Source organism: Enhydra lutris, unplaced genomic scaffold (genome assembly GCF_002288905.1).
Source record: "Enhydra lutris kenyoni isolate GAN:26980312 unplaced genomic scaffold, ASM228890v2 scaffoldscaffold47, whole genome shotgun sequence".
Classification (NCBI taxonomy): domain Eukaryota; kingdom Metazoa; phylum Chordata; class Mammalia; order Carnivora; family Mustelidae; genus Enhydra; species Enhydra lutris.
In genome coordinates, this window is record NW_019154131.1 from 2,589,260 (window position 1) to 2,615,835 (window position 26,576).

General features: G+C 38.5%; 1 protein-coding gene across 2 annotated transcripts in view; it reads left to right on the forward strand.

Moving 5' to 3' along the window:
• The window catches only part of LOC111156570 (lysine demethylase 4C), a 467,853-nt gene that overhangs the window by 415,265 nt on the left and 26,012 nt on the right, over positions 1–26,576 (forward strand). The window contains exons 19-20 of one of the 2 annotated variants that reach the window (XM_022517552.1): positions 9,513–9,563; positions 11,867–12,037. In XM_022517552.1, the coding sequence (XP_022373260.1) occupies positions 9,513–9,563; positions 11,867–12,037 (222 nt within the window). The remainder of the gene's footprint in view (positions 1–9,512; positions 9,564–11,866; positions 12,038–26,576) is intronic. The other variant, XM_022517553.1, reaches the window with a different exon arrangement.

Below are 26,576 nucleotides of genomic sequence, written 5' to 3' on the forward strand. Positions count from 1 at the left end.
TACAAATGAATCCTGATTTTATTTTAAAAAAAAATCAAGAAAGAGATGCATCTTGGTGCATCTTGGTTTTTATCACAAAAGCAGACTCAGCAGAATCCCCAGGAGAAACATGTCATTGTTGGTTTCCTCCTTGGTTCTGTTATTCCCATCACGCTTGTACTGCATGAAGGAATGTTTACATGGCACAGTTGATACTTGCCAACTTCAGGGACTACAGATACTGAGGAAATCAAGTCTTTCCAAGAACCACTTACCTGGTTTCATTTTTCAGTATAGGTAAGGTGTGTTTCCATGTAAAATGCTTGCTCACATTTTCACAGAATTGATATATCTCAGTACCCAGAAAATGTTAAGCTTTTCAACAAGTTGTAATTGTTTTTTAAAAAGAAAATAATTGAAGCATGCATTATTGTCTGATAGCTTGTTAAGAAAATTAAGTAGTGACACTAATCCCATATTTTAACATTGGCATTAGAGTGAAGCACCACGGATGTGGTGGAGAAATACAAATGGAATGTGTCAACAGACAGACAACAGGAAAGGGTTATTTGACATTCCCGTATCTTGTAAAGCGTAAGAGACAGCGTTTCTCTATTCTTTCATGTAGAAAACAGCAATTAGATGTCATAGTCATAATGAAATCCATAGATACTGACAAAATGTAATGAAAATGTAACTTTTTAAGACTATTTACTATGAACAGTAGAAATGGCAATTAAAAGAGTTCCAACATTTCTATCTAAAAATCTACTCTCTAGGTCAACATTACGTGTCCACTTTGAACAAACATGATATATAAAACTCTGGATTAACTAAAAAGCCCTTGTGAGGTCTCTTGGCAGGAAGCCACTCAGCCTGGGGTTATCCAGCTTCTTTGTCCTTTTACACAGGATATTGGTAGCCATCTTGGGGTCTGATGATTTCACAGCTGCAAATCAGCACTTCTTTTCTTTCTAGGCAAAATTAGGTGGTTTCTTGACCATTTCTTTTATTTCCTTTTTTTTTTTTTAACATTTACTTTATTAGTTGAGAGAGGGAGAGAGCATATGTGAGCAAGCAACTGGGGAGAGAAAGAGAGAGTGAGTCCCATGCAGACTCTGCACTGAGCACAGAGTCCAACCCTGAGATAACAACCTGACCTGAAACTAAGCGTGAGATGCTCAACCCACTGAGGCACGCCCCCTCCTTGACCATTCTTTATCTGAAATTGGTTTGTTTTCTTTGTGAGATATCATGGATTCTCTCTGTTTATCCCCCACCATGTGTAGTGGATCTGTGAAATTTTAGAGGGCAGTATCTGAAGAAATATAAGACATTACTCTTTCTACATTTTTAAATAAAGCATTATTTTAGTTTTTCTCTGAGCTGTGACTGAGTTGATCTGGCGTTCAGAAGCCTTTGAATGGGGCAGGAGGCAAAGGAATGAAATGCTCTTTTTTTGTGGGCATTAGATATCCTAATCAGTTGCAATCAGTTACTTTCCATTTTGTTTGTCCTCCTTGAGTACTAGATAAGGCTTTTGGTTAAGTTTGTCCCTCCTTTTCTCATACATTTCTCAGGAATTAGAAGAAAATACAAAATTTCCAAACCCTTGTATTCAATATTTTCTAATTTTACCTTGATATCTATTATTATATATATCTGTCATGTGCTTGGAATAGACTGGTGCCCTTACCAGATACTGAGAAGTAGCTTTTGCCAAGGCTGTGGGGACCACAGAGATTAACTTTAGGTGATATTTAAGAGAACATGGGGGCTACAGTCATGAAACTGGAAAGGAAAGCTTCCTGCTCTGGAACCTCTCAGTTTTTTGCCATCCCTTCCTGCCTCCACAGGCACCCCACACATTTCTCTTTCAAGCATGGTGTTAGGCACATAGATGAATTTAATTAACACTAGATAGGTAGGTGGATATTTTCTTGATTAATAATGGGAAGATTTTATGGGTTTGTCCTCTTTGATTAACATTGGTGAGGTAGCTAGGCAGATTCTGCACTTCTCCTGTTGTGATGGGCAGTAGAAAACTTTTGACCAGCTTTTCTTCAACTGTCCCTATGGCTATTTCTCCTGCAATTTCAAAAGAAGGCTAGGAAGCTTCACTTTAGATTAATCTCTCACTCTCTCACTTGCTGTGTCTTTCTCTCTCTTCCCTCCTCCACCCCCCTTTCTTTCTTTCTCTTTTCTCTCCTCCTTTCTTGCTCCCCCTCTCTCTTCCTTTCTTCCTCCCCATCGCTTATGCTAATATAACTACTGTATCTTTATGGAACCACAACTGCCTATCCCACCATGATGTTCTCTTCTATTCAGGGGGACAATCCTCCTTTGTTGGGAGCAGTGTATCAAAGTAGATAAGGTGAATAAAATTTAATGTAACACCTAATATTTGTACAGTGCCTTCTGTAGTTTACTGTGCCCTTTCATACATAACTACATTATATCATTTGGTCCTCACAGTCACAACCTCCCTGGTATTATGATTGTACACATTTTATAGATGATAAAATTGCACTTCAGAGAGGTTCACCAGGTCATAGGGTCAGAGCATATGTGACATTTCATTTAGATTACTGTTTTGGTAGTCACTTTTCCAACTGGAGACTATGGCTTGGGTTAGTTTATATGGTGTCATTATTTACCTGGGTTTCCTTCTTGGTGGCACAGAAAAACTATAAAACCATTTAATTAGTCTGATTTACTTTGGATTTCCTTGATAAGAACATTTATTTTTTTTTTGGCATCTATTTTTAGCTATTTTTAACCCATTCCCCAACTGTAGTTGAGATTCAGAAGTCCTTTTGGGAAGAATACCATTTAGAGATGCTTGCTTGCTTCTCTCTATTGAAAATGCCCCTCTGAGGTAATTTTTAAGTTGTATTACCTTATAGTTGAGCCATTACTTTTCCTTCTCCTTCCCTCCAAGTTATAATTCCTCCAACATTGTTTTTTTTTTCCCCAAGATTACTTTGAGTATTTTAGTTTCTTTCCATTTTCATGTAAATTTTAGAATCAGCTTGTTAATTTCTACACCTACAGAGCCTGCTGTGAATGATTGAGATTTTGTTGTACCTGTAGTTCTCTCCACATTCTATTATTGCTACCCAAGAAGCCTGAATAGCCCCTGAAATGTAAAAGCCCAAGGTAGAGCTTCTTGGGGCAGGCATCCAGGGACTCCCATGTTCACTAGCAACTAATGAGTTTGGACATGACTTAGGAGTTGCTCGTGTCAAGTTCCATCTTAGCAGTGGGAGACTTCCATACTCCTCCAACTCCACCAGTCTAACTGATGTGAACTTTCCTCTCTGCTGTTTTTGAAGTAAGTTGTTTACTATTCAGAATAAAAAGCAGGGGATGCCGACCTGTTGAGAGTTTCCTACATTAACAGAGTGAGCATCTAGAGATGTTTCTTCTGTCCCAGTCCTCTTCACATACCTACCAAACAAGACCTCTGATGTGAGCTAATGACTCAAATGTAAAAGAATTAATTTTTTCTCAGTATCTTCTATAGACATTAAAGTGAATAAGACCTTGAATCTTCTGGAAAACTGCTTACCACCATTTCCCACTGTATTATATGTTTGTACTTAAAAACCCACAAGAAATAAAAGTACACATGAACAAACATACATGTAGAAAATTAAATACTTGCGAAATTTTTAATGAGTCTGCATGTGCATTTCTGCCATTAGAGCAATTATTTCTTCATGAAGCCTGAGGGATTTAGATATTTCTGGGTAGAAGATTTTTACCTAGTGCCTGTAATTTTACAAAGAAAGCTTTCATTATACAAGGTAAATTTATATGAGTGACTTCTACTGCATGAGTTTGGTAAAAGAAGAATAGTGTGTATTAATTTATTTACTCAGATCCCTCTAGGGATTTTTATAAAATGGTTTCTTAAAAAATACAATAATAATATCTCATGGGTTATTAAATCATAGGAATTAGGGAGAAATAATTAAGTTGAGAAGGTAAAGGAGTTCCTGGAGAGAAATGGGAATGTCCATTTTGGCCTATTCATTGGAGAAGTTACTTCTCCAGCTTTGCTGGCTTTGCATACACGATTATATTCAGATTTACACTATTTTTAACATTATTATATAGATGGAGAACCCAGTCAGGGTGTTATGCCCGAGTTTCGCGTCTGAGAGACCACCAAGGAGCCAAGCACTGATGCAATTACGTGAGGGTTTATTTGACAAACTTAAGCTTGGGCCCAAGTACACCCGACGCAGGGAGTAGGGACTTGGACCCTGAACCAGATTACAGTCAGAGTTTTTAAAGGCAGAGTAGGGGTGAACTCGTGGATGGGTGAGGACAAAGGGGATGATGTAAGTCTCTAAGAAATTTTGGAAGCAAGGTCTCCAGGACCTTGAGGGGCTAGCTATTGTTGGGAGAAAGGTTATTCATTACCAGTAATAAAAATTTTCTCGTGAGACCCTTTAGATGTATATCAGTGGGTCATATGCTTGGGAATGATTGCTGACACTATCTTGGAGGTTTAGAGATAAAGTTTCACACTTCTCCTATCAAGTGCCCTTGTTAGTGACATTTGGGTTTAGAAGAAATTTAACTTTATTTCCATTTCCTTCTGCCTCAGCCTCCTTCAGTTTTATGGTGGGGAGGGCAACATTAGGGCTTGGGGAACTGAGTTATTTGCCTCTGGAAATTGTGCTATTATTAAATCTCTAGGACATTTGTAAACCAAGGGAGACTCCTGTCTTGCAGGATTGTGATCTCTGCAAGTTAACTATTTGTTTTTCTTTTAGGGCAGCCAGATGTGGCTGAGGAATGTCACACATAGTACCGAGGGGAGAGGACCGGGTGGAGAGGGGGTGCAAGGTGCCAGCTTTTGCTTTGCCAAGATGGCTGTACTTATGTCAGGGCTAGACTCGAGGTGGGTACAGCCTTGTTTTTCTTGGCCTCCACAAGGGATTTTCCCAAGATGACATTTCTGACCATCACTCATCTCATCAGATGGTGGGTGACCCTTCTTCAAGGTGTATGTGCAGCTGAGACTTGGCTGGGTCTGATCAGAGAAGATCCATCTTGGTAAAGTATAGGAATCTTCCTTCCTTCTGCCACACAGGACTCCTTCCTGAATCTTTGCTTTAGAGGTCTTATGTGAACTAACTGCTCTCCGCTCTCAAAAACCCAATGGGGAGAGAGGATATTGGAGAATGCAGTGCACGTTCCAACCTCAGTACTTAAGTTAGGTTCTTGTGTCACTTTAGGTCACCCCAGAATTAGCCATAATGCCTCCGTAATTTCACAGGGATGCCTCCTTTGAGTTTCATTTCACTGTGCCCTTTTATCTTCAGTATATATAAGCACCATTCTATAAATAATATTGTAATTTTTTATAAGGTTGTTAGTGCCTTTAAATATTCCAGGTGATAAAATCTTTTTTATACTTTAATATCAAGGAAAATTTGTCTGTTAGCGGATTAGAAGAGATTTATAATTGTATTCCACCAACTCTAGCTAGAATTTAACAAATCTGTCACTTTTGAGGCAGTGGTGGCATTAGCAGTTTCTGAAACTCTGTCCACAGTAGAAATCACATTACCATTGTAACAGAGATTTCAAAATATTGCTTATGTTCTTCAACAACTTTGAAAGTAGGATAATAATAGTTATTAGACCTGCCACTAGATATTAGTATTTAATACATTATTAAAGAAGCAAAGATATTGCACCACAAATTTGTTTTTTCAGTATTATTTCAATTAGTTTCTTCTATAATCTTTCATTGTTTTGTTTTATGCATTTAAAACCACCGTTCTGAATAGGTGCCCACAGGCTCACAAGGTAGCCAATGGTAGGAGTTCATGGCATTAATCACTGGACTCTGAGACTGCCTTCCTGACGTGTGTACATGAGTGCTTCCTGGCTCCCTCCAACCTGGTTCAGAAGTTCCCTGTAGTGAAGTCTGTGAAGGGTCCCTTTGTGCCTTCAACTGGGCATTCTTAATACTTTGCATTTTGGTCAACTATGTCTCTCTTTCCTACCAGCTTTTGAGAGAAGGGACTTTCTCATTCTTTTATTTAATCCTCAGCACCTAGCAAGGTGTCTTACTTATAAGGAGCACTCAGTAATTGCTTAAGTGTCACTTTTTTCTAAGTCCATCCTTGCATTGCTTTTCCTCTTTGCATCACTTGCTAGTTGGTTCTTGGCTCTTTGGCTTGGAATTTATGGCCATAGTATACTTGTCAGGTAATGGTGATTTCTTTCATCCTGTTTTGTCCCCTTCTTTCCCTATTCTTTCATTTTTTTCTTTCTTTAAATTTTTTGTAGTTAGCTTATTGGATGTTGGTGTGCCTTTGATGAGCCAATCCAGGTATTAGGAACATCTGTTTCTCCTTACTCAGGTTGTGATCATTGATAGTTAGCAGTCTCCCCCCCCACCCCCGGCCAAGTGTGGCCATTTATTTCAACATCAGTAGAGTCTTAGGAAAGTTAGAGAGCTATCTAAGAAGGGCCTGTTTCCTTTCTAAGCCCACATCTGAAAGCAACATAGTGGGGAGAGAACTCTTCTACATGTAAACAATTGGATCCTGTTATTTGTGCTGCCCCTTATAGGTGACTTAGTATGATAGGAAAGACAGGTATAATAATAATGAGTCCCAGAAAGATTTGTTGAGGGGTTTTGTTTTTGTTTTTATTTTGTTGCTGTTCTTGGTTTTTTAAAATAGAACCCCAAACCTGAGAACAAAATGTGTTCATTTTACTGAAACAATATGTCTTAGGAATCAGTAATGATTATTAAGAACAAAATAAAAATGCCTTTTTTTATATCACATTTGGCCTAAATATAAGAAATAGAAGTTAACTCAGATGAAATTTTTTAACTAAATTTATGTGTCCTTCTACTTTACAAAGTGTACATTTTAGGTCCTTCTTTTATTTAAGTGAAAGATAAATGAGAGCATTGTCTTTTCTTATTAGATAATTTGACTTCAGCTTTTTTTGAGCACATCAGTTAAGTAGACCTGACTGTTATTTAGAGAATTTAGAAACTTGCAAGGCTCTTATATTTTATTACACTTAGTGTTTTCAATAATAATTAAATAAACACATAATAGAAAGTACAGAGAAGTACAAGAAAGAGCAAATAAACTGTAGTGGCTTAGAATAATGAGAATACTGTAGCTGGTGCTTCTGTAGGTCATACATTTAGGCTGGGCTCAGCTGGGTGGTTCTTTCCTTCCAAGCAGATTGCCTCATTCATCTATGGTCAGCTGTAGAACTGCTTACCATTTTCTATCTGGGTTCATGTCTAGGGCCCCAGATGTGACTTCTGGCCCATGTGATCTCTCATCTGTCAGTAGGATAATTGAGTTTGTTCAAATGACAGCAGAAGGGTGCAAGGCTTCTTGGGCAAAGGCATTGGATTGGCATACTTCTGTTGTATTCTTTTGGCCTAGGTAGGCCAGTTTGCAAGACGAACCCAGATTTGAGGGGTGAGGAAATGGAGTCCAGCTCTTGATAGAAGGAGCTTCAAGGTCTCATTGCAGCAGATGCAAAAACAAGAAGGAGTAAAGATTATGGGTATTTTTGCAATTTACCACAGTGTGTATATGTGTGTTACATGTACATATGGAAAAATGGACTATATGTGCAATTATACATTCTACATTTTTCATATCCAGATAGACTCCAAATCCTAGTTGCTAGTTGAATTGAGTATACTGAGGAGATAAAATTATTTCTTACCTGAGAAATTTCTCAGTGCGTATGTAGAACAAAGGAAGTACTCAGTAAATCAGAAAAGAAAGGAAAAGAAAAATGTAACTTCTTTAGGCAAGTGTGTGAATTCCATTAGGTCCACTTCCTGGTAGGTTTTATTTCTCCTCTGATTTTTGTCAACATTTATTCTGATGGTTGATGATACCAGGGCACTCAAGATAGAAGAGTGCCTGCCTCTGAGCCCCATGTTAGCTTCTCACCATCTCTGAGATCTTGGAAAAGTCCTTGACTCTGTACTTCAGCTTCTTCATCTATTTAATGAAAATAACTATGTCACAGCGTTATTGGGAGAATTTAATTAACTCAGGTATATGGATGTGTGTTGGTAACTCTACATATGTAATTGTGCCCCCAAAACTCTCTCATGCTTTTGTGAAATGTCTGTTAACATTTTCCTACTTAACATTTTTTCCCCATCCGCAGCATTTCAAAGTGGCTCTAGCCTTCTTTAAAAGAAGTTGTGCTTTTTTTCTCCCTTAAACCACTCTTCATTTCTGCTTAGTGCATGTTAAAGGAAATTTAACTTCCACAGCCTTAGCCTGTGTACTAATCTTCAAAATAACATAGCCATTTCTATAATCTGATGGAACCTCTTGCATAACGTCTGTCTTCTAGAAATGACAATGTTAACATCAATAGATTCTTGCGCTTTTCTGACAGGAAATATTTTTGAGAATGTATAATCAGTTATGGGTATGCTTGTCAATAAATTTTCCCTGCAAAAATAAATCAGAAAGCCTATCAAAATAGCATTATGGGGAAAATCTTTTTTCCTTAGTACTCCCATGAAATGTCATGCCTAAAGCTCATGGAAATTTTTATTTAGATGAAGGCATTTAATTTGTGTGTTGACCATCTTCCCAGCCAGCTAGTTTGCATAAATTTCAGGTCCTATATAAGAAAAAGGTGGTTATAATCTAGAGTCAACCTTTTCTCTATCAATCTGATATTGTGTTTCTCTTTCCCTGACTGACCACTTCCACTTTCCAGACCCTGTGAATTTCACCATAAACCTTCTTTATTCTCCCCACCCACCCACATACATGCCTATCCACCCCAAGAAAGAGTAACATCTTCCTACAACTCCCCTTTGTTTTCCTTTCCCTTTTCTGGGCCATGAATTAGAATCAGTCTTCTCCCATTTTGAAAATATATCTGTACCCACTCTCACAGTTTGTTCATTTTTAAAAATTATTTATTCTTTCTTTCATTCGTTCATTTGTTGTTCATCCAGCAGCAGTAGTGTTATACATGCTGTGGTGGGTACTGTAGGAAAAAAAAAAAAAAAGGCATGTATGCCTCGTGCTGATGCATGGATTTTATTCTGCTGTAGGAGGAATAGTCAATGAAACTGTAATTTGGGCAGGGTTTTAAGGGAGTTGCAAACACAGGCTTTCTGAGCATGGGGGGTAGGGGAGGAGGCCTCCTATGCCTTCTTTCCTAAGTACCATAGCTTTGTGGCCACGTTTGACAAGACTTAGAATCAGAAGTAGATGAAGTAAAGAGCAAGGCAGTGATGGTTTGGGGCTTGATTCAGCCTTGTTATGTGAAATCAGGGTGCTGCAGTCATACATGCCAATTACTGAGGGACAGCAGAAAAGAGTGGCTTATTAACCTGGGGCTAGCGTCCTAGGTATGTTCTCCACTTACAAAAATGAAACCAGTTAACAGTTGCTAAGAACCAGTTGCCCGTGAGTCTAGGTAGTTGATGTACTTTATCCTGTTTTTATAGCAAACCTTTAATGTAAGTATTATCCCTTCTACAGATGAACAGACTGAGGCTGATAAAGGTTCAAGATCACAAGATCACACAGCTAGTAAGTAGCAGAGCTTAGAATTCAAATCCAAACCATTGTTTCCTTACAGGGTTAATTCCAATTTTAATAAAATATGCACAAAGAAACTAATACCATAATGAAATACAGTACTTGCAGTCCTGAGCATGAGTTTTTAAGTCAGTTTGACAGAGAGGGACAACATCTGCAGAAAGTGCTGCCATTGACACTTAGGGCCACGATGTATGGTTACACAGGTTGTAAATTTTGCCTCCTACGGTTAGCTGTAAATGGTACAGTCTTAAGGAACAGTCATGGGCCCAATTTTGGAGTTATATCACTACAGACTGTGCTTTTATTCACATTTCATTATTACATTTGAGTTGTTTTCTTACTTTGAAAGGTTAGATATATTTGAAGGGGTTGGGTGAAGAAATGAAATAGGAAACTAGGTAATTATTTCAGCACGTTAACATACTGTGGCCTAGCTATTAATGATTTCTTCTTCACGGGTACCTGGATGGCTTAGTTGGAAGAGTATACCACTCTTGATCTTGGGGTCATGAGTTCAAGCCCCATGTTGGGGGTAGAAATTACTAAAACAAATAAACAGAAAACTTAAAACAAAAAGAAAACTTATAAACAAAACAAATGTTTTCTACTTCAAACATAGTGCACTTACTTACTGTTGTCTTTTATTGAGATGTTTATACACCTAACTGACTATAACTATTAGATGTTATACACCTAATTATTCCCCAAACAACCCAGCAGTCACTGGGGAATGATTTTGTTTTGTTAGGCATGTGAGAAACTAGATGTCAGAGCTCACTCTACAACTAGGAGACTGTAGGAACATGCTTGTTGGGAGGGCGTCGCCCCTCCATCCAAATCATGAGCATTTGTCCTTAGTTCCTTACTCCAAGGTTTCATCTCCCACCTGGCCAGGTGTAATAAGCTCCCCACTCACCTTCTTCACCTATAGCCATATAAACCTGGATCACTTTTCTTCTATATTTAAACCTCTCAGTGCCTTCCTTAGGCCCATAGGATAATGTCCTGACTCCTTAGGATGGCAAAGGAATTGCCCTTCTCCCTTCCCCACCCCACCCCCATAGTCTGACCCCAGGCCATTTCTACAGGCTTCTACCTTGTCTTCTCCTCTCCCACATAAGAGCAAGATGTGGGGAGAGTAGGAGACTCCTGCTTTACAGATGCCAAGTGCCAGCTAGTATATGTGGAGGGAGTGCCAGAGCAGCAGAACACAGCATATCGCCACCATCACAGTAAAGATTGGATCAGGCACAGCTCATCAATGGATGCTAAACCTAAGCAGATGTATTTAGGAACAGTATATTTGCATGGTATTAAAGTTTCTCCCACATATTGCTTCTTAGTTGTAAGGGAAAAAACAGTGATTGTAATGTGGAGAGATTGGACTACAGTTTGTTTAGGATCAAAATTAAGATCACCATTGAGAGCAGAGAGACAGACATGTGCCTCCAGAAGTGATATCCTGAGAAGAATATGACATTATCTTTGTAGTGTTCTGATCAGGAACACTAACCCTAATCATGAGGAAACATCAGGCAAATGCTCAACTAAAAAAGGAGGGAGAGGGAGTGTTGTATTCTTCAGAAGTAGGACTCATGATCACAAAGACAAAGAATGGCTGTGGAAATGTTCCAGATTAGAAGGGGCTAAAGAGAAGCAGAAGCAAAGTGCAGTACCTGACTTGATTGGATCTTGCACTTGAGAGCAGGGGTGGGGTGGGGGAGTTGGAGAAACCATGAAGATCATTATTGGCTCAGTTGACAAAATTAGAACATACATTGTTGATTAAAGTATTGTATCCATGTTAGATTTACTGAAGTTAGTAACTATAACAATACTGTGGTTATGTAAAGGGAAATCCTAATTTTTAGAAAATACACAACTGATGTATTTAGGAGTAAAAGCCCATGATATATGTAGCTTATTCTTAAATTGTTCTGGGTGGACTATATATATATATATATATATGCACACAATTTTTAATATATAAATATCATGTATATAAAATAGAGACAGAATATGCAAAAAAGAAATGGCAAAATGTTAAAAATATTGATAGATAACAGATGAATCTGGGTAAAGGGTCAATAGTATGTAGGTATCTTTGTGTACTACTCATATACTTGTAACCTTTAAGTTTGAAATTACTCCCCAATAAAAAGTTTAAAAATTAAAAATACATATCATGAGCACGTGAATTTTTTTCCTAAATAAATATATATTTTATTTTCTGTCCCTACCTTTTATCTTTCTCCTGTTTTTTTTCTCTTTTTCTGTGCCTCTTCTTTTAGAAGTCCAAGGCTGGTGAGAAGGGTATCTCTGTGGGGCAGACGGTCATCACAAAGCATCGGAACACCCGCTATTATAGTTGCAGGGTAATTGCTGTGACATCGCAGACCTTCTATGAGGTCGTGTTTGACGATGGCTCCTTCAGCAGAGACACATTCCCTGAGGATATAGTGGTAAGTAAATTCCTGGGGTCCCTGCTCCCCAGTTCATTTTTTTTCTTTTCTTTTTTTTCTTATTAATATAAGTTAACTTATTAACTTTTTAACTTATTAACATTTGCCCCAGGGGTACAGGTCTGTGAATCATCAGACTCACACATTTCACAGCACTCACCATCACACATACCCTCCCCAATGTCCATACCCAGTTCATTTTTGTATAACTAAACCAGCCATACCTTTCAGCTGTCCTGCTTTTGGCTTTTGGAGTAACTCATTTCACTTAACATTTGATCCAGGTGTGCTTTTTGGCACTACAAAGAAGTATTATTTTCTAGGAGGTTCTCAGTGTTCTTCATAGGCGTCATATGAACTTAGACTCATCTTCCCAAATTCTTTTAATTAAATGAGAAGTGTATGTGTCCAGGAAACATAAAATGCAAATTCACCTATTCTTTTCTGTTACAGAGCATGAGCATATTTGAATTCTTTTATTACCTCCTTTTCCTTGTGCTTAACTGGAAAATATGGCTTTTATTAATCTGACCCAACAGTGATATCTGTGATTCAACAGAAACCTCTGTGCATGTGTCATATGGGAATAACAAAAGTCACACAGGAAAGAGATGGTGACTTTTACTGATCTTCTTAACTGGTCTGGTCTAGATAGGAGGAGTAGGTGTGTGCATATTAATGTCTGTCTGTCTACTTCTTCTTCTGTCCCCTCCATTAACACCTTGGGACTTAGAGAAACTAGTGAACGTGTCTCACAGGCTTTTCAATAGGATGTTTCACAAGAAGAATACTATCCACAGAAGGTTTTTTAAAACCGAGCTCAAATCACATACCTGAGACCAGGGTTATTCTAGTGGTCATCTTGTTCTCTTTTGTAGTTAAGAGAAATGTCATTTGGGGAGAGCCAGGCCTCAAAAATGTTGTTGTAAACTCTGCTTTATCTTGGGTCTGTTGATGCTTGCTCTTGTTTATACTTGGAAGGACATTTCTTAATTACTCTTTAATAATTATGTGTTATGTGCAATTGATAATTAAATGTAACTGTAGGAGATTGCTCATAAATATTTCTTGAATTTTGAATTCTTGAATTTTGAATATTCTTGAATTTTGTTCTCCTGGGGCAAAAGTAACATTGATTCAGTCAGCTTTGTTATGCTTACTTTTCTATGCCATTAAGAGGCACAAGTATGTAAACAAAGTGACCTTATTTGAAACATTTTTAAAGCACATGAATTTAGACAAATAAAGAAATCCAAGGATTTGATTATACAGCCAAAGGATGAATTGTGTTTCATTGCAGAATTCTACCTGGAGCTTCACTTTACTGCATTGCCATTGCCGTTCATAATCAGCAGCCTAGGTGTCTTGCTCTCCTGATTAGAATTAGTTCTTTTTTTTTTTTTTTTAAGATTTTATTTATTTATTTGACACAGAGGGAGGAGAGAGAGAGCATAAGCAAGCCGAGTGGCAGGCAGAGGGAGAGGCAGAAGTAGGCTCCCCACAGAGGAGGGGGAGCCCCATGTGGGACTTGATCCCAGGACCCTGGGATCATGACCTGAGCCGAAGGCAGATGCTTAACCAACTGGGCCACCCAGGACCCAGGCGCCCTAGAATTAGTGTCTTGAAGCACTCAATCCACAGTTACTGAGAGCCTGCTGTGTGCCACCACTAAGTGCTGGGAAAGATAATGAGAATTCATGTGATTCCTGCTCAGTCTCAGGGGAGGCAGGCTGGTAAATGGGTACTTTCTATACCATGTGAGAAATGCAATAAATGAACCAAAATCAACTTACCACCTGCTGGTTCCAGAAGAATGGACTCCACAAGATTAGTCAGGCTGACATGGACAGGTACCACGGGCCAGTACTTCATCAAGAGTCTGTTGTGCTTGAACTGATTTCATCCTCACAACCCCACATGCTAGTCACTACTATTTTTTACATTTTGCTGCGAGGAAACTGAGGCATTAGGAGGTAAATAACTTCTCCAAGGTCACACATAGCTAATCAGTGTCAGGGAGAGTATTCAGACCCAGAGTCTGGCTCTGGAGCCTCTGTTCTTAATCCCTGGAAGAAAGGAGGAGGGGGGATATGCAAGGGCGAGAAAAACAGAGAAGGATGAAAGAGACCAGGCCTTGGCTTTCAGCCCTGCCCAGGTCCATGCTCACTTAAGAACTGGCCTTCTTTTGTGCAGGCTGTGACCACTGAGCTGGCAGAGTTGAGGAGTTTTTCCTGGGCGTTGTGGGGTGGGATGGGAGACTTCTGAGCAAATAGTTAGGTCTTTATCCATGGTAGTGTTTTAATGAATCCTAAATTCCCTTTCACTTCACAAGACTCCACCATACCCAGCTGGTTTTAAGCTTTCCTAAAATGTCTTTAGCTTGTATATTGGAAAAGAATGTCTGTGATCCTGGAAGTTTTCTTGAAATTCTAAAAATCTCTTCTTTGACACCTTCTGTTTCCTCTCTCTGTGAACCCCATACAAAGATGATTTTAAGTATGTGTGGGCGTTGTGAGAAGAACACAGGTCCTAAAATTCATAGAATTGTTCAGGAGCACCTTGGCTTTTAAGTCAGTAAGAAAGAAGAAGCAAAACTCTTTATAGCCTGATTAGCTATTATGTGGCACATTTGATAAGGATTTGAGGTTTAGCAGTAGGTTGTGTGTGTGTGTGGTCACAACTCGAGCCTTCGAGGGAGGGGCAGCAGGTGCATGTGCCTGAATTTGTATGAATGATCATTTCTGCAGGGATAAATAAATTATAATAATCTGCGAGCAGGTCTTCTCTTTCGTCTGATTTTGTCTCCCTTAATACTCTGCCATACCCCTTCTGCTCACTTGCATTTTTGGTTCCTTGTTCCAGGCCTCTTATAGAAGTAGGAATATTTCAATCATGTTTTATTTCCAAATATCACTTTTATTTTTTTTAATTTTTTAAAAAGATTTTATTTATTTATTTGACAGAGAGAGAGAGAGATCACAAGTAGGTGGAGAGACAGGCAGAGGGAGAAGGAGAAGCAGACTCCCTGCTGAGCAGAGAGCCAGATGCTGGGCTCCATCCCAGGACCCTGAGATCATGACCTGAGCTGAAAGCAGACCCATAAGCATAACTGACTGAGCCACTCAGGCGCCCCAAATATCACATACTTTCTATTAGTATCACCATTTGATGGCTGCTGTGGCCTATTTATTTTTGTTATCTTGGCGAGGAATGAGATATCCCCAGCTTTACTACTTTGGTCGCTCTATAAGGAAGAGGTTTTTCCAGCATTGTTTTAGTCAGGGTTCTTCAGAGAAACAGAACAAATAGGGGTTGTGTGTTTGTATTTAATATAATAAATATGTTAAAACTATGTATATATAAAGAAGCTATATATATAAAGATTGTGTGTGTATATATGTTATGTATATGAAATTTTTAAAAACTTTTATTTAAATTCAATTTAGTTAACATATAGTGTATTATTAATTTCAGGGGTAGAATTTAGTGATTCATCAGTTGTATATAATACCCATTGCTCATTACATCAGGTAGCCTCCTTAATGCCCATCACCCAATTACCCCATCCCCCACCCAACCCCTCCTGCAACCCTGTTTGTTCCCTACGGTTAAGAGCCTCTTATGGTTTGCCTCCCTCTCTGTTTTTATCTTACTTTATTTTTCCTTCCTTTCCCCTGTGTTCATCTGTTTCTTAAATTGTACATATTGATGATACGGGACATTACGTGATTATGGAGGCTGGGAGATCCCAAGACCTGCAGTTGGCAAGCTTGAGACCCAGGAGGGCCAATGGTTTAGTTTCAAGTCCAAGTCCAAAGGCCTAAAACCCAGGAGAGCTGATGGTGTAGTCTTAGTCTGGGAGCCTGCAGGCGTGAGATCCATGAAGAGCGGATGTTTCATTTCAAGTGTAAGGCTTTACTCAGTCTATCAATTCAAATATTAAACTGATCCCAAAATACCTTTAGAGACTCACCCAGAATAATGTTTGACCAAAGACTCTTTTCTTCACCTTGTCATGAAGCTCTGATTCTATGGCAGAGTGTAGTTTCCTTTTCCATAAAGCAGCCACATTGTTTTGGTTGGCTTATAGCACACTATGGATCCACTCTGTTAGCCATATACTTTGTCCTCGTCATCATCTAGCTTTCCCTGGATTTTATAAGGCAAACTTTTGAAATTTAAAAGATCATCAAGGATTGGTTGGGTTCTGTGTTTCTTACTGAAATTGAGGAAAGCTGCATGATTAAATGCGTTTGTAGTGTAGTATGTCAACTAGACTGGTTTGAGATGGGGAATTTGATGTTGTGTTTTAAGATATAATGTGTATAATTAAGTATGTTATAAATCTATTCACATATAAATTATACTTATTCCTGTATATCATTTAATGCAACTATACTCACAGCACCATTTTTCAGGCCCTTAGTTGCTGCAATCATCCCACTTCCAGTTTTCTTTTTTAAATATTTTATTTATTTATTTGACAGAGAGAGATCACAAGCAGGCTCCCTGCTGAGCAGAGCGCCCGATGTGGGGCTCGATCCCAGGACCCTGGGATCATGACCTGAGGGGAAGGCAGAGGCTTAACCCACTGAGCCACTCAGGTGCCCCCCCACTTCCACTTTTGATATCCATACACCAGAACTGTCCTCTAGGAGATGGGGATCCTGCCTAGCACCCTAATGGGGAGTTTAATCATCAGATGAGGAAAAAAAAATGTCATCAGGTTTGTTGCTGTCTCCACATCTTGCTGATGGTGGCAGAACAATAATTTTGTGGAAATACTAAATACATTCCACACTCCTTAGAGAAGTTTTGTTTTCATTCACTAATATACCTCTGGCATCTGACACTGGGCTAGAAAATGATTTTTTCTTCTGTTTTTCTGTAACTCTAATCCACACAATATGCTTATCAGGTGTGAATGCTTCTGGGAAGGCTTTTTCAGCAAATGCAGTATGACATCAGTGTTACTGGCTAGTGGAGCGTTAGCTTCTCTAAGCTGTGGGTATTTGCTACCTAGGACAGCTGTAAGGATACAGCACAATTTCAGTTTTTTAACTTTGAAAATCAAATTGAGAAAAATCAAGTTCAATCATCCCAAGCTATATATTTATGTATGACATAAATAGAGTCCCTTATGCAGCCTGGGGCTTTGGTGAATAAAGTTGCAGTCCCTTAGTTGTAGATTCTTGATTACAGATTGTTTTATAAACACAGCAGAAGTGAAACCTCTAATGCAGGCTGGCCTATCCATGTTTGAAAATAAACTTACCAGGCATTAAAATGCCAGTGTTAGGATTACATAACTAGAGAGTATTTGGAGAGAGAAACATTCTTTGGACTACCAGGAAATTTCTTCCCATACCTAGGTACATTATTTCTTTGATAGCTAGAAAATGTTCAAAATTTTTGCTCTCAACAATACACCTGCAGAATGTGTGTATCAGCCCAGTTAAACTCAGTATGCAATCTGTAGGTGTCAAGGGAAGTAATAAAAGATGTATTGCTACATGCCTCCATCTGTCAGTCTGTGAAATTGCAACACACTTCCTGATGAATTTTTTTGTCTCCTCCTATTTTGATGGGAATGAAAGTTGCCCATCTGAGAGAAGGCAATGAGCACAGTGATTCCAGGGCCTGCTTTTAGCTGCTGCTAAAACTTGGAATCTTCTAGCATGCCCATGTGGACATGAGAATGATGGCTGCTTCCTTTCATCTGAACTTAGAGCTCATTTCAAGGGAGGAGAATGGTGTGGTGAGATCTGGATAGCTCTAGGACGAACACATAACATTCACCACTGGGTGTGAGAAGAGAAACAGGACCATTTAGAAATTTGACAAGTGTCCATCACTGAAATTTCCATAAAGACTTGCTACATTTTTCAGCCTCTGTTGAAATATAAAATAAGCACAGGAACTGTACTCTTCAGGATTCTCGGGATGAATTGTCATGGCCTTTAGTTTCTGTGGGAGGTACCATATAAACTGAAGTTCTTAGAGCTAATTATTTTTTTCTCAGTAATAGGCAAATTGCTTCAGCTTTCAAACCTCAGTGTTTTTCCCCCACTAAAAAGGGAATAATAATTTCTACCACTAGGATTATTGAAAGGACTGAATAAGCTAAGTACCTGACACAGAGTTGGTACAAAATCAAATTTTTAGGATATTAACTTCAGTCTGTAGAACTTTTTTTTTTTCCCTTTAAAATCCTCATCTAGTTTATGCCGCCCTTTTCTGGTCTTGATGAAGTTTGGTTGGAAAGTATGTTAGTAGGAGTAGAATTCTATTCCTACTTACTAGTTAAATGGATTCCCATACATGTAGTATTTCAGAGCCAGCTTACCATTCCCATTGCTGTAAAGCAGTCCTAGCATCTTCAGACTTTATAATAAAAGAACCTAATTCTCTGCATTTATGCTTGTATTCTTCTGGTTGTTTAAAGTGTTATTTCAGTGGCTTTTTATAACAAAACCTGTTTCAAAGTAAGTTCATGCTCATTTCACAGACATGATACTTGCTAGGTCACCAAAAAAAGGCTTTGAAAAAGCTTTGTTCAAGCTTCTCAAGCTATGTGGTAATACAGCTAGGTCCAGAATGCAGGTTGGCCCTCTGCAGTCCATTCTTATTGCCTCCATGCTTTTGGGTACCTTTCTAGGAATTCTGCTCGCTGTCACTTAGCATAGCTCTGGTAGAGTACCTTGTACCTCCTTTAATGGACATAGTGTGGGAGCTGCTCAGTAGTCAGCATTCTACAAGGCCCCACTCAGCAAAAGTAAGTGTAGGGGTGACTCTGAATGTTCCAGAGGCAAAAGAGAATATTTGAGGGAGTTGAATAAACTTCTTAGTTGTTCCCAGAAACATTCTATGCCATGAGATCCTGGGAAGTTTTTTCAAATTCTTATTGGCCCCTAGATTTTGAGGTTCTCTGGATTTTCAAGTAAGGTGGAAATCTCACCCCATCCCAGACCATCTAGGTTATGTTTGCTCCAGATTGATGCTCCTTACCTTCCTCTTCCTTTGACAGTCTTAGTTCTTCTAGAAATGATGGAAGTTTGCCAGAGATATCTCTGAGAACTTTGGTTGGTTTAGGATTCCTGCAGGTATGGCCTATATGGCATTTAACTGCTCAGGAGTGGTGCCCTTGGTTCTCTTTCTGGACTGTGGAGCTGAGAATCTGTGAGGTGTAGGCTTTGCCAAATTCCCATTAACTTTTACTCTTTTGGGAAGCCTTTTATCATGTAAAAGAATATCTGTTATTACTTTTAATTTTATTTAATGTTTTTAAATTTTTTTATTATGTTAGTCACCGTACAGTACATCATTAGTTTTTGATGTGGTGGTCCATGATTCATTGTTTGTGTATAATACCCAGTGCTCCCTGCAATATGTGCCCTCAATACCCATCACCAGACTAACCCAACCCCTGTCCTCCCTCCCCTCTAACATCCTCAGTTTGTTTCCTAGATTTTAGGCTATTTGATTTAAAGTTTACTTTTCAAAGGCTTCAAATTCAACTGACAGATTTATTCATAAATTTAATAATTTTTGCATAAAAAAAATAAGTGCAAAAGATTATTCCCTTGTAGTGTTTATATATTACATAAATTTGACAGGTCAAATCCTAACCTTTTTAAATTTAAGTAACCAAATTTCCTTGGAACTCTTAACATGATTATAGATTCAATATATATGGTTCTTTTTTTTTTTTTTAATATATATGGTTCTTACAATTGTTGTAATTTTTTTAAGTATTTAATGTCCATAACTAGTTAATCAGGTATTAGCTTAGTACTTCATATTCTTCTGAATATTTCAAACACCTTCAAGAAACAACACATAAAGAGGTTCAATGTTTATGAAATACCACTACTGCACCTTTATAAACATGATTTGTAATGGAGAAATTATACTTCATTAATTGATGGGTAAATAAATAGAATCTACCCAACTGAAGAGGAATATTACTATATTGGCCAGGAGTTTATTTAGAAAAAATAATCAAGGAATTTCAAGACCATTCAGAGTAATAGAGTGTGGTTGTGCCTTTGAAGACTAAACGTATAGTTTCTGGGCAGGGGCTCCTAACTAAGGTCAGCTTTCATCTGTCGATCAGCTCTCTAAACGGTGTGCCCTTCACTGAAGCCGTAACTGCTCTTTATAGGTTTCATGAACAGTCTCACGTTAGTGGGGGTACTTATTACCAGATCCTGCGATTTTATTCACGTGTGTGTAATTCTTATGTGGCTTTTTGCATGAAAGCCTAGGCATGTGAATGGAATGTTGAAGCCCTTGTTTGAGTTGGACTCCCTTTCGCTTTTATAAATTGTATGTATCTGGGGGCACCTGGGTGGCTCAGTGGGTTAAAGCCTCTGCCTTCGGCTCAGGTCATTATCCCAGGGTCCTGGGATCGAGCCCCGCATCAGGCTCTCTGCTCAGCGGGGAGCCTGCTTCCTCCTCTCTCTCTGCCTCTCTGCCTACTTGTGATCTCTGTCTGTCAAGTGGATGAATAAAATCTTTAAAAAAAAAAAAAAATTGTATGTATCTCACTGACTCCAATTCTGCAGGCATCATATTGACAGTTTCCATTTAGCACTGGTGATCCTCCGAAGAAAAAAGTTTGTCATCACCCTGATACCTCATGCAGGAGATTAACTAGTTGCCCTGAAGGCACAATGTCAGTTACGTTTTTCTTCAAATATATACTTTCCTCACTTGACAGTGTTTCTCTCATTTCTCTTTTGGTAATTATCTCAAGGTGATTGGTTTGGGAACTTACTCCCAGGAGACAGGTTCTTGGTATTTCCTTCCCATCCTTTTTTTTTTCCAAGGGGGCTCAAGGTATGTAACATCTCATCTCCAGTCTAACAAAATCAAAATAACTACCTTAAACTTGAGGGCAATGTTATTAATCCAGGACTTCACCATCTCTTCTTGGCATAGAGCTTAAGCCCAAGAGTGGCAGATGCCATGAACCAAATCTACCCTACGTTTGGGAATATCCAATTTATATCAGTCATTTTTTTAAACAATTATTTATTTATTTGTCAGAGAGAGAGAGCACAAGCAGGGGGTGTGGCAGACAAAGAGAGAAGCAGTCTCCCTACTGAACAAGAAGCCCCATACGAGACTCGATCCCAGGACCCCGGGATCATGACCTGAGCCAAAGGCACATGCTTAACTGACTGAGAGCCACCCAGGAGTCCCTATAACATTCATTCTTTTTTACCTACTTATTCAGCGCTGTGGTAGGCACCATGGGAGGATTCAAAGATATAGATGTAGAAGTGATCCTGAGTATCCTGGAGGTAAAATAAAATACCAAAGTGGGTCTGAAATACTAAGAAAAAAGCTGTTCCCAGAAACATTCTATTCTGTGGGATTCTGGGAAGCTCCTCAATTTTCAAGTCAGGTGGCTGTGCAGACATTACAGTGGTAGAGACCAGGTTGATGGAGACAACACTTATTAGTAAGGCCACTTCAGCTTTGGGAGTTTGTTATATATTTTACACTTTTTCTCCTAGTCTAAATAATTTTTCATTGTATGAGTATAATTTATTTTGTTTATCCATTTGCTGGTTGATGGACATTGGATAATTTTGAGTTTGGAGCTATTATGAATAATGCTGCTATGAACATTCGCTTTCAAGTCTTTGTGTAGATGTGTGTTTTCATTTCTCTGTGATAAATATTTAGGAGTGAGATTATTGAGTTAATGGTAAGTATATGTTCAGCTTTTAAGAACCTGCCAAACTATTTTCCAAAGTGGCTGTGCAGTTTTATATTCCTACCGGCAAATATGTGAAGTAATGGTTTCTCTTCATCCTTACCAAAGCCTGGTATTGTCAGTCTTTTGGATAACTCTTCTAGCGGGTATATAGTAGGATCTCAGTGTGATTTTAATTTGTATTTCCTTGATGGCTAATACTTTTGAGCATCATTTTAAGTGCTTATTCGGCATTCAGACATCATCTTTGTTGAAAGGCCTATTCAAATATTTTACTTATATTTTTTACTGCATTGTAAGTCTTTTTAAAAATATTCTATATATAAATCTTTTGCCAGAAAGGATTTACAAATATTTTCTCCCAGTTTGTGTCTTAGCTTTACTTTCTTACTAGTGTCTGCAGAGCCAAAGTTTTAAATTTTGATAAAACCCAATTTAACATCAATTTGTTCTTTACGGATTATGCTTTTGGTGTCATGTCTTAAGAACTCTTTGGCTAACTTAAGGTCACAAAGATTTTCTTTTAGGCTTTCTTCTAGAAACTTTATAGTTTCAGGTTTTATATTTAGAACTATGATCCATTTTGAGTTAATTTTTGTGTGTTAATTTATTATTCTAAGTCATACCGTAGATAATTAGTATGTTATTTTATAAAATCGATAGTCAGTGTTAAGAATTGTTTTTAAATTTGAGTCACTTTTGTATTGTAACTTTCATGTCCTTTCCAAGTAAAGAATATTCAGTCCTTATAGCGGGGCTGTGCTCTAGTAGTAGTCATTGTAAAAACTCAAGCCTTTAGTGTTTGGGCTTCCATATATGATTTCTTTGAAGAAGGAAGTCTATAGCCATGAAAAAAAATTGAAACCACTGGTTCAGATGAAGTAAATTTTATATACTGTGAAAAGAGGTCTGAGACCCATGGCATTAATGCAGTGGCTGTTACCTGTGTCTACCAGAGAGCATGACTATTGGGAGATATCTCTAGTGGCTTTAACAGGCTCCCCCATGAATATTCAGCTCCAAACTGTGAATATTAGTGACATCATTTCTAAATCTTAAAGTAGGGCTGAATCGACTTCCATTTAATAGAAAATATAAACATAATGAAAATTTTTCATTTCTTTTGATAAATTGTGGACAGTTGACATTGTTGCTTTGCATCATAGTATCAGAATGTCACCATTCATTATTGACCCTCTATTCCCCTTTAAATGAAAATGGCACACTAGCTATTTATGATTAGAGGTTTCAAAGTTTAAAATCTTTCCTCGCTCAAACTTTATTTTGATCTCAAACCTTGATACTACCCTGAGTGTGGTATGATCATGCATGTTTTATATGCCTTAAATTTTCTGGAATTGACCCTTCCTGTAGCACAGTTGTGAGCACAACATTCTTCAATTTCTGAAATATATAGTGAACACAGAGAGCTTCCTGAGGCAAACAGTCAACAGGGAGATTCCTATTTATAAGCCCCTTTACATTATCTTTCACCTTTAGCCAACCCCAGGTGCTAACACACTGGGACCTAGCACATAAATTGGGGTCACATCCCAGAAGATATTGAGCTCATATATTACCAGAGTTTATGTTCCTATTTGACCATGGGGTTTAAATTATTTTGGTAATAAACGTAGATTATGTTTGATAATAAGTCAATATTTATCTAGAAGTCATTACTATCTATTTATTGGTGAACTGACACTGCCTCATTTTATTATTTCCTTTTCATACCTTAGTTGAAAGAGGTTAGCCAAGTTTCATGAGTGAGAGAGAACGAGTAATAAATCTTGCCTTCTATTTTACTAACCAAATGATATTTTGAGGTTAGAGTCTGTGGGTAAAAGGAGAGCAAGAATGAGGTAAGGAGAGAGAATAGAGTGTGTTTTTCCTTTAGTTTCCCTCAGTCTCGAACCTCAGTTAGAGAATGTTCTCCACTGAGAAGTGAGTGGAGAACTTGGAAGCTGTAACCTGCTGTAATATTTGTTGGTTGCATGTGTTTCTGCAGATCAGCTGCCGTGCGCCATCTGATTTTTTGGCTTCTATAAGATAGAGGATATTATGTTTGCAAGTCTTCTGTGGTTCAGATGTTTTATCCAGTACCATTAAACATAAAGAATATTTCGCTCCTTCTAAATCTTATAATAGCATAATGCACTGAATAATATTTTGTACATAGTTTTTCAGGTGCAAGCAGGGTTTTCCAACAGTACTTAATGCTGATGTGATTGGTGCCTGAAAAAGATGCCTTCTGCAGATTGATGGCTAACAACTCAGTTAAAGGGGAAGAGGGTTGTAATTATGCATATTTCCAGTAAGATAGTTATAATGATATATTTATAGACTACTGTTTTTAAAACATGCTTATATTTACCCTTTACCCTTTTTAGCCTTTAATTTAAAATGATCTGACCAAAAAAAAAAAAAAAGAATAATCTGACTGAATGATTCCTTTGTTTGTGATACCCTCTTTTTGGTGGGGAGTAAAAGATTTAATCTTCTAAAACAGTTTACTTGATTTATGCCATAGGTAGTGACTAGCACAAAACAAGTAAACAGGTCAGGCTGTGATGGTTGCATTCTCCTCAGCCAGTATCTGCAGCCCTGTTGAAAGAAGGACTGTAAGAGAGCAGTTGAAAGAAAGTAAACATGAGCACCATTGACAGTGAGATTCTGAAATGAGATAAGACCTATCCTGTGGAGATTATCTCATCATGCAACAAGACTTATACAAGGCTACTAATAGTGGGCTTTATAACTTGGCTTCTTCTTACTAGGTACTTTATTCCCTTCCTGGGCAAGGAATTCTTATTTGTATATGAAATTTAACATTCCATTTAATTTTAAAATTTATTTCAATATTAGTAATCCACCCCATTTTTAAAATTTGTACTGAAACTCTATCCCATGTCATTAGTTATGTTTCTATGGAATTTTGTTTCACGTTATGCTTTGTTTTTGTCTTTGTCTGTCTAAAGTTGAAAAAGTAAATATCTAACCAATGTCTACAGGCGGGTTCCCTCCAGGGGAAGTCTAATGAGGATGGGGAAACAGTTGTGTTGGTGCTAAAGTCCCTTTTCTTGTCTAGGCATGAGGGGCTTATTTGGATGTGGAAGACTGATGCTTCCCCAGGAGGCCCTTCTTGTAGAGGAGAAACTGCTGCAGGGCCAGGCCTTTGATTAGCCACATCTGGATAACTGCATAGGTGCATTATGGATTCCCTAGTGAAGGGGTATCTTACTCTTCAGTAAGTGGTAGCCTTACCATAAAAATGTATTTATAGGGGCGCCTGGGTGGCTCAGTGGGTTAAAGCCTCTGCCTTTGGCTCAAGTCATGATCCCAGAGTCCAGGGATTGAGCCCCCGCATAGGCTCTCTGCTCAGCGGGGGGCCTGCTTCCTCCTCTCTCTCTGCCTGCCTCTCTGCCTACTTGTGATCTCTGCCTGTCAAATAAATAAATAAAGTCTTCAAAAAAAAAAAATTCTCTTACAGGGGCGCCTGGGTGGCTCAGTGGGTTAAAGCCTCTGCCTTCGGCTCAGGTCATGATCCCGGGGTCCTGGGGTCGAGCCCCGCATCGGGCTCTCTGCTCAGCAGGGAGCCTGCTTCTCCTCGCTCTCTGCCTGCCTCTCTGCCTACTTGTGATCTCTGTCTGTCAAATAAATAAATAAAATCTTTTAAAAAAAAATGTATTTATAGTCAGCTCCTATTACATTCCAGCCATTGTGCTGGGCCCAGAAAACATGATGATGGTAAGAAATAAAACTGAAACGGTTTTTGCTCTTATCAAATTTACCATGTACAGGGAAAGAGTAACATACAACAGTCACACTAATAAAAATGTAGTTGAAATTGAAATGAGCCATGAGTTGATAGGAATATAATCCTATAAGAACATGTAACCAAAAATGCCTCATATAGATGAGCAATCAATAAGTAGACAAAGGACAGAGGTAGAGTATCCAAACAAAGCATGCACAAAAGCTGTCGCAGGAAGGAGGATGGTCTGCTCAAGTTGCTGAAAGAGGTAAAGTATGAGCCCAGAGAAGGAGGAAAGCACCAGACTAGGTTAGGTTTTGAAAAGTATGTTATAGGGTTGGGTCTTTATTCTAAGAATGGGGAGAAGCCATTGATGCTTTTAAGCAGAATTCAACATGAAGAAATTTGTTGTATTTCTTTGTTGTATTTCTATTTTTTCTTCTACTCAAGCCAAAGTATTTTCTTTGGCTTGAGTAGAGAAGATGAATTGGAGAGTGGGACATAGTAGATGCTGGGAAGCCAGTTTGGAGAGCATTTCAGTGGATCAGGGGAGAAATGTTGCAGCGTGGACTAAGGAGCAGTGGAAGAACTGGAAAAGGACTCAAAGGTGACCTGATACTGGGACTGAGGAAGAAAAAAGTCATAGGTGATCCCCAGGGTTCTGGCTTGCTTAGCCAAATGGAAGGTCACATCCATCAATGAAGGAATGTTAGAAAAAGCCCAGGTTTTAGGGCCAAGATTATGAGTTCAAACCTGGCCATATTGGAGTTTCCTTCCTTCTTCCTTGCTTTTCCCATGTCGAACAGTTACTGCATTTAGTGTCATCCCAAGACCCCTGGTTTGCAAAGCTTAGGTTTGATTTTTGTTGTTGTTGTTGTTGTTTGGTTTTTGTTTGCTTCAGAATTGAAGGGATGCTGAGTGAAAAGTCCCCATGCCACAATGTGAGAACAGACATATTTCAGAAATGTCATGGTCTGGCACTTCCATTTTCATCTCTGAAAGAACATTCTGTAACACACACATACACACAAACACACAATTACCTCTCTCTCACCCGT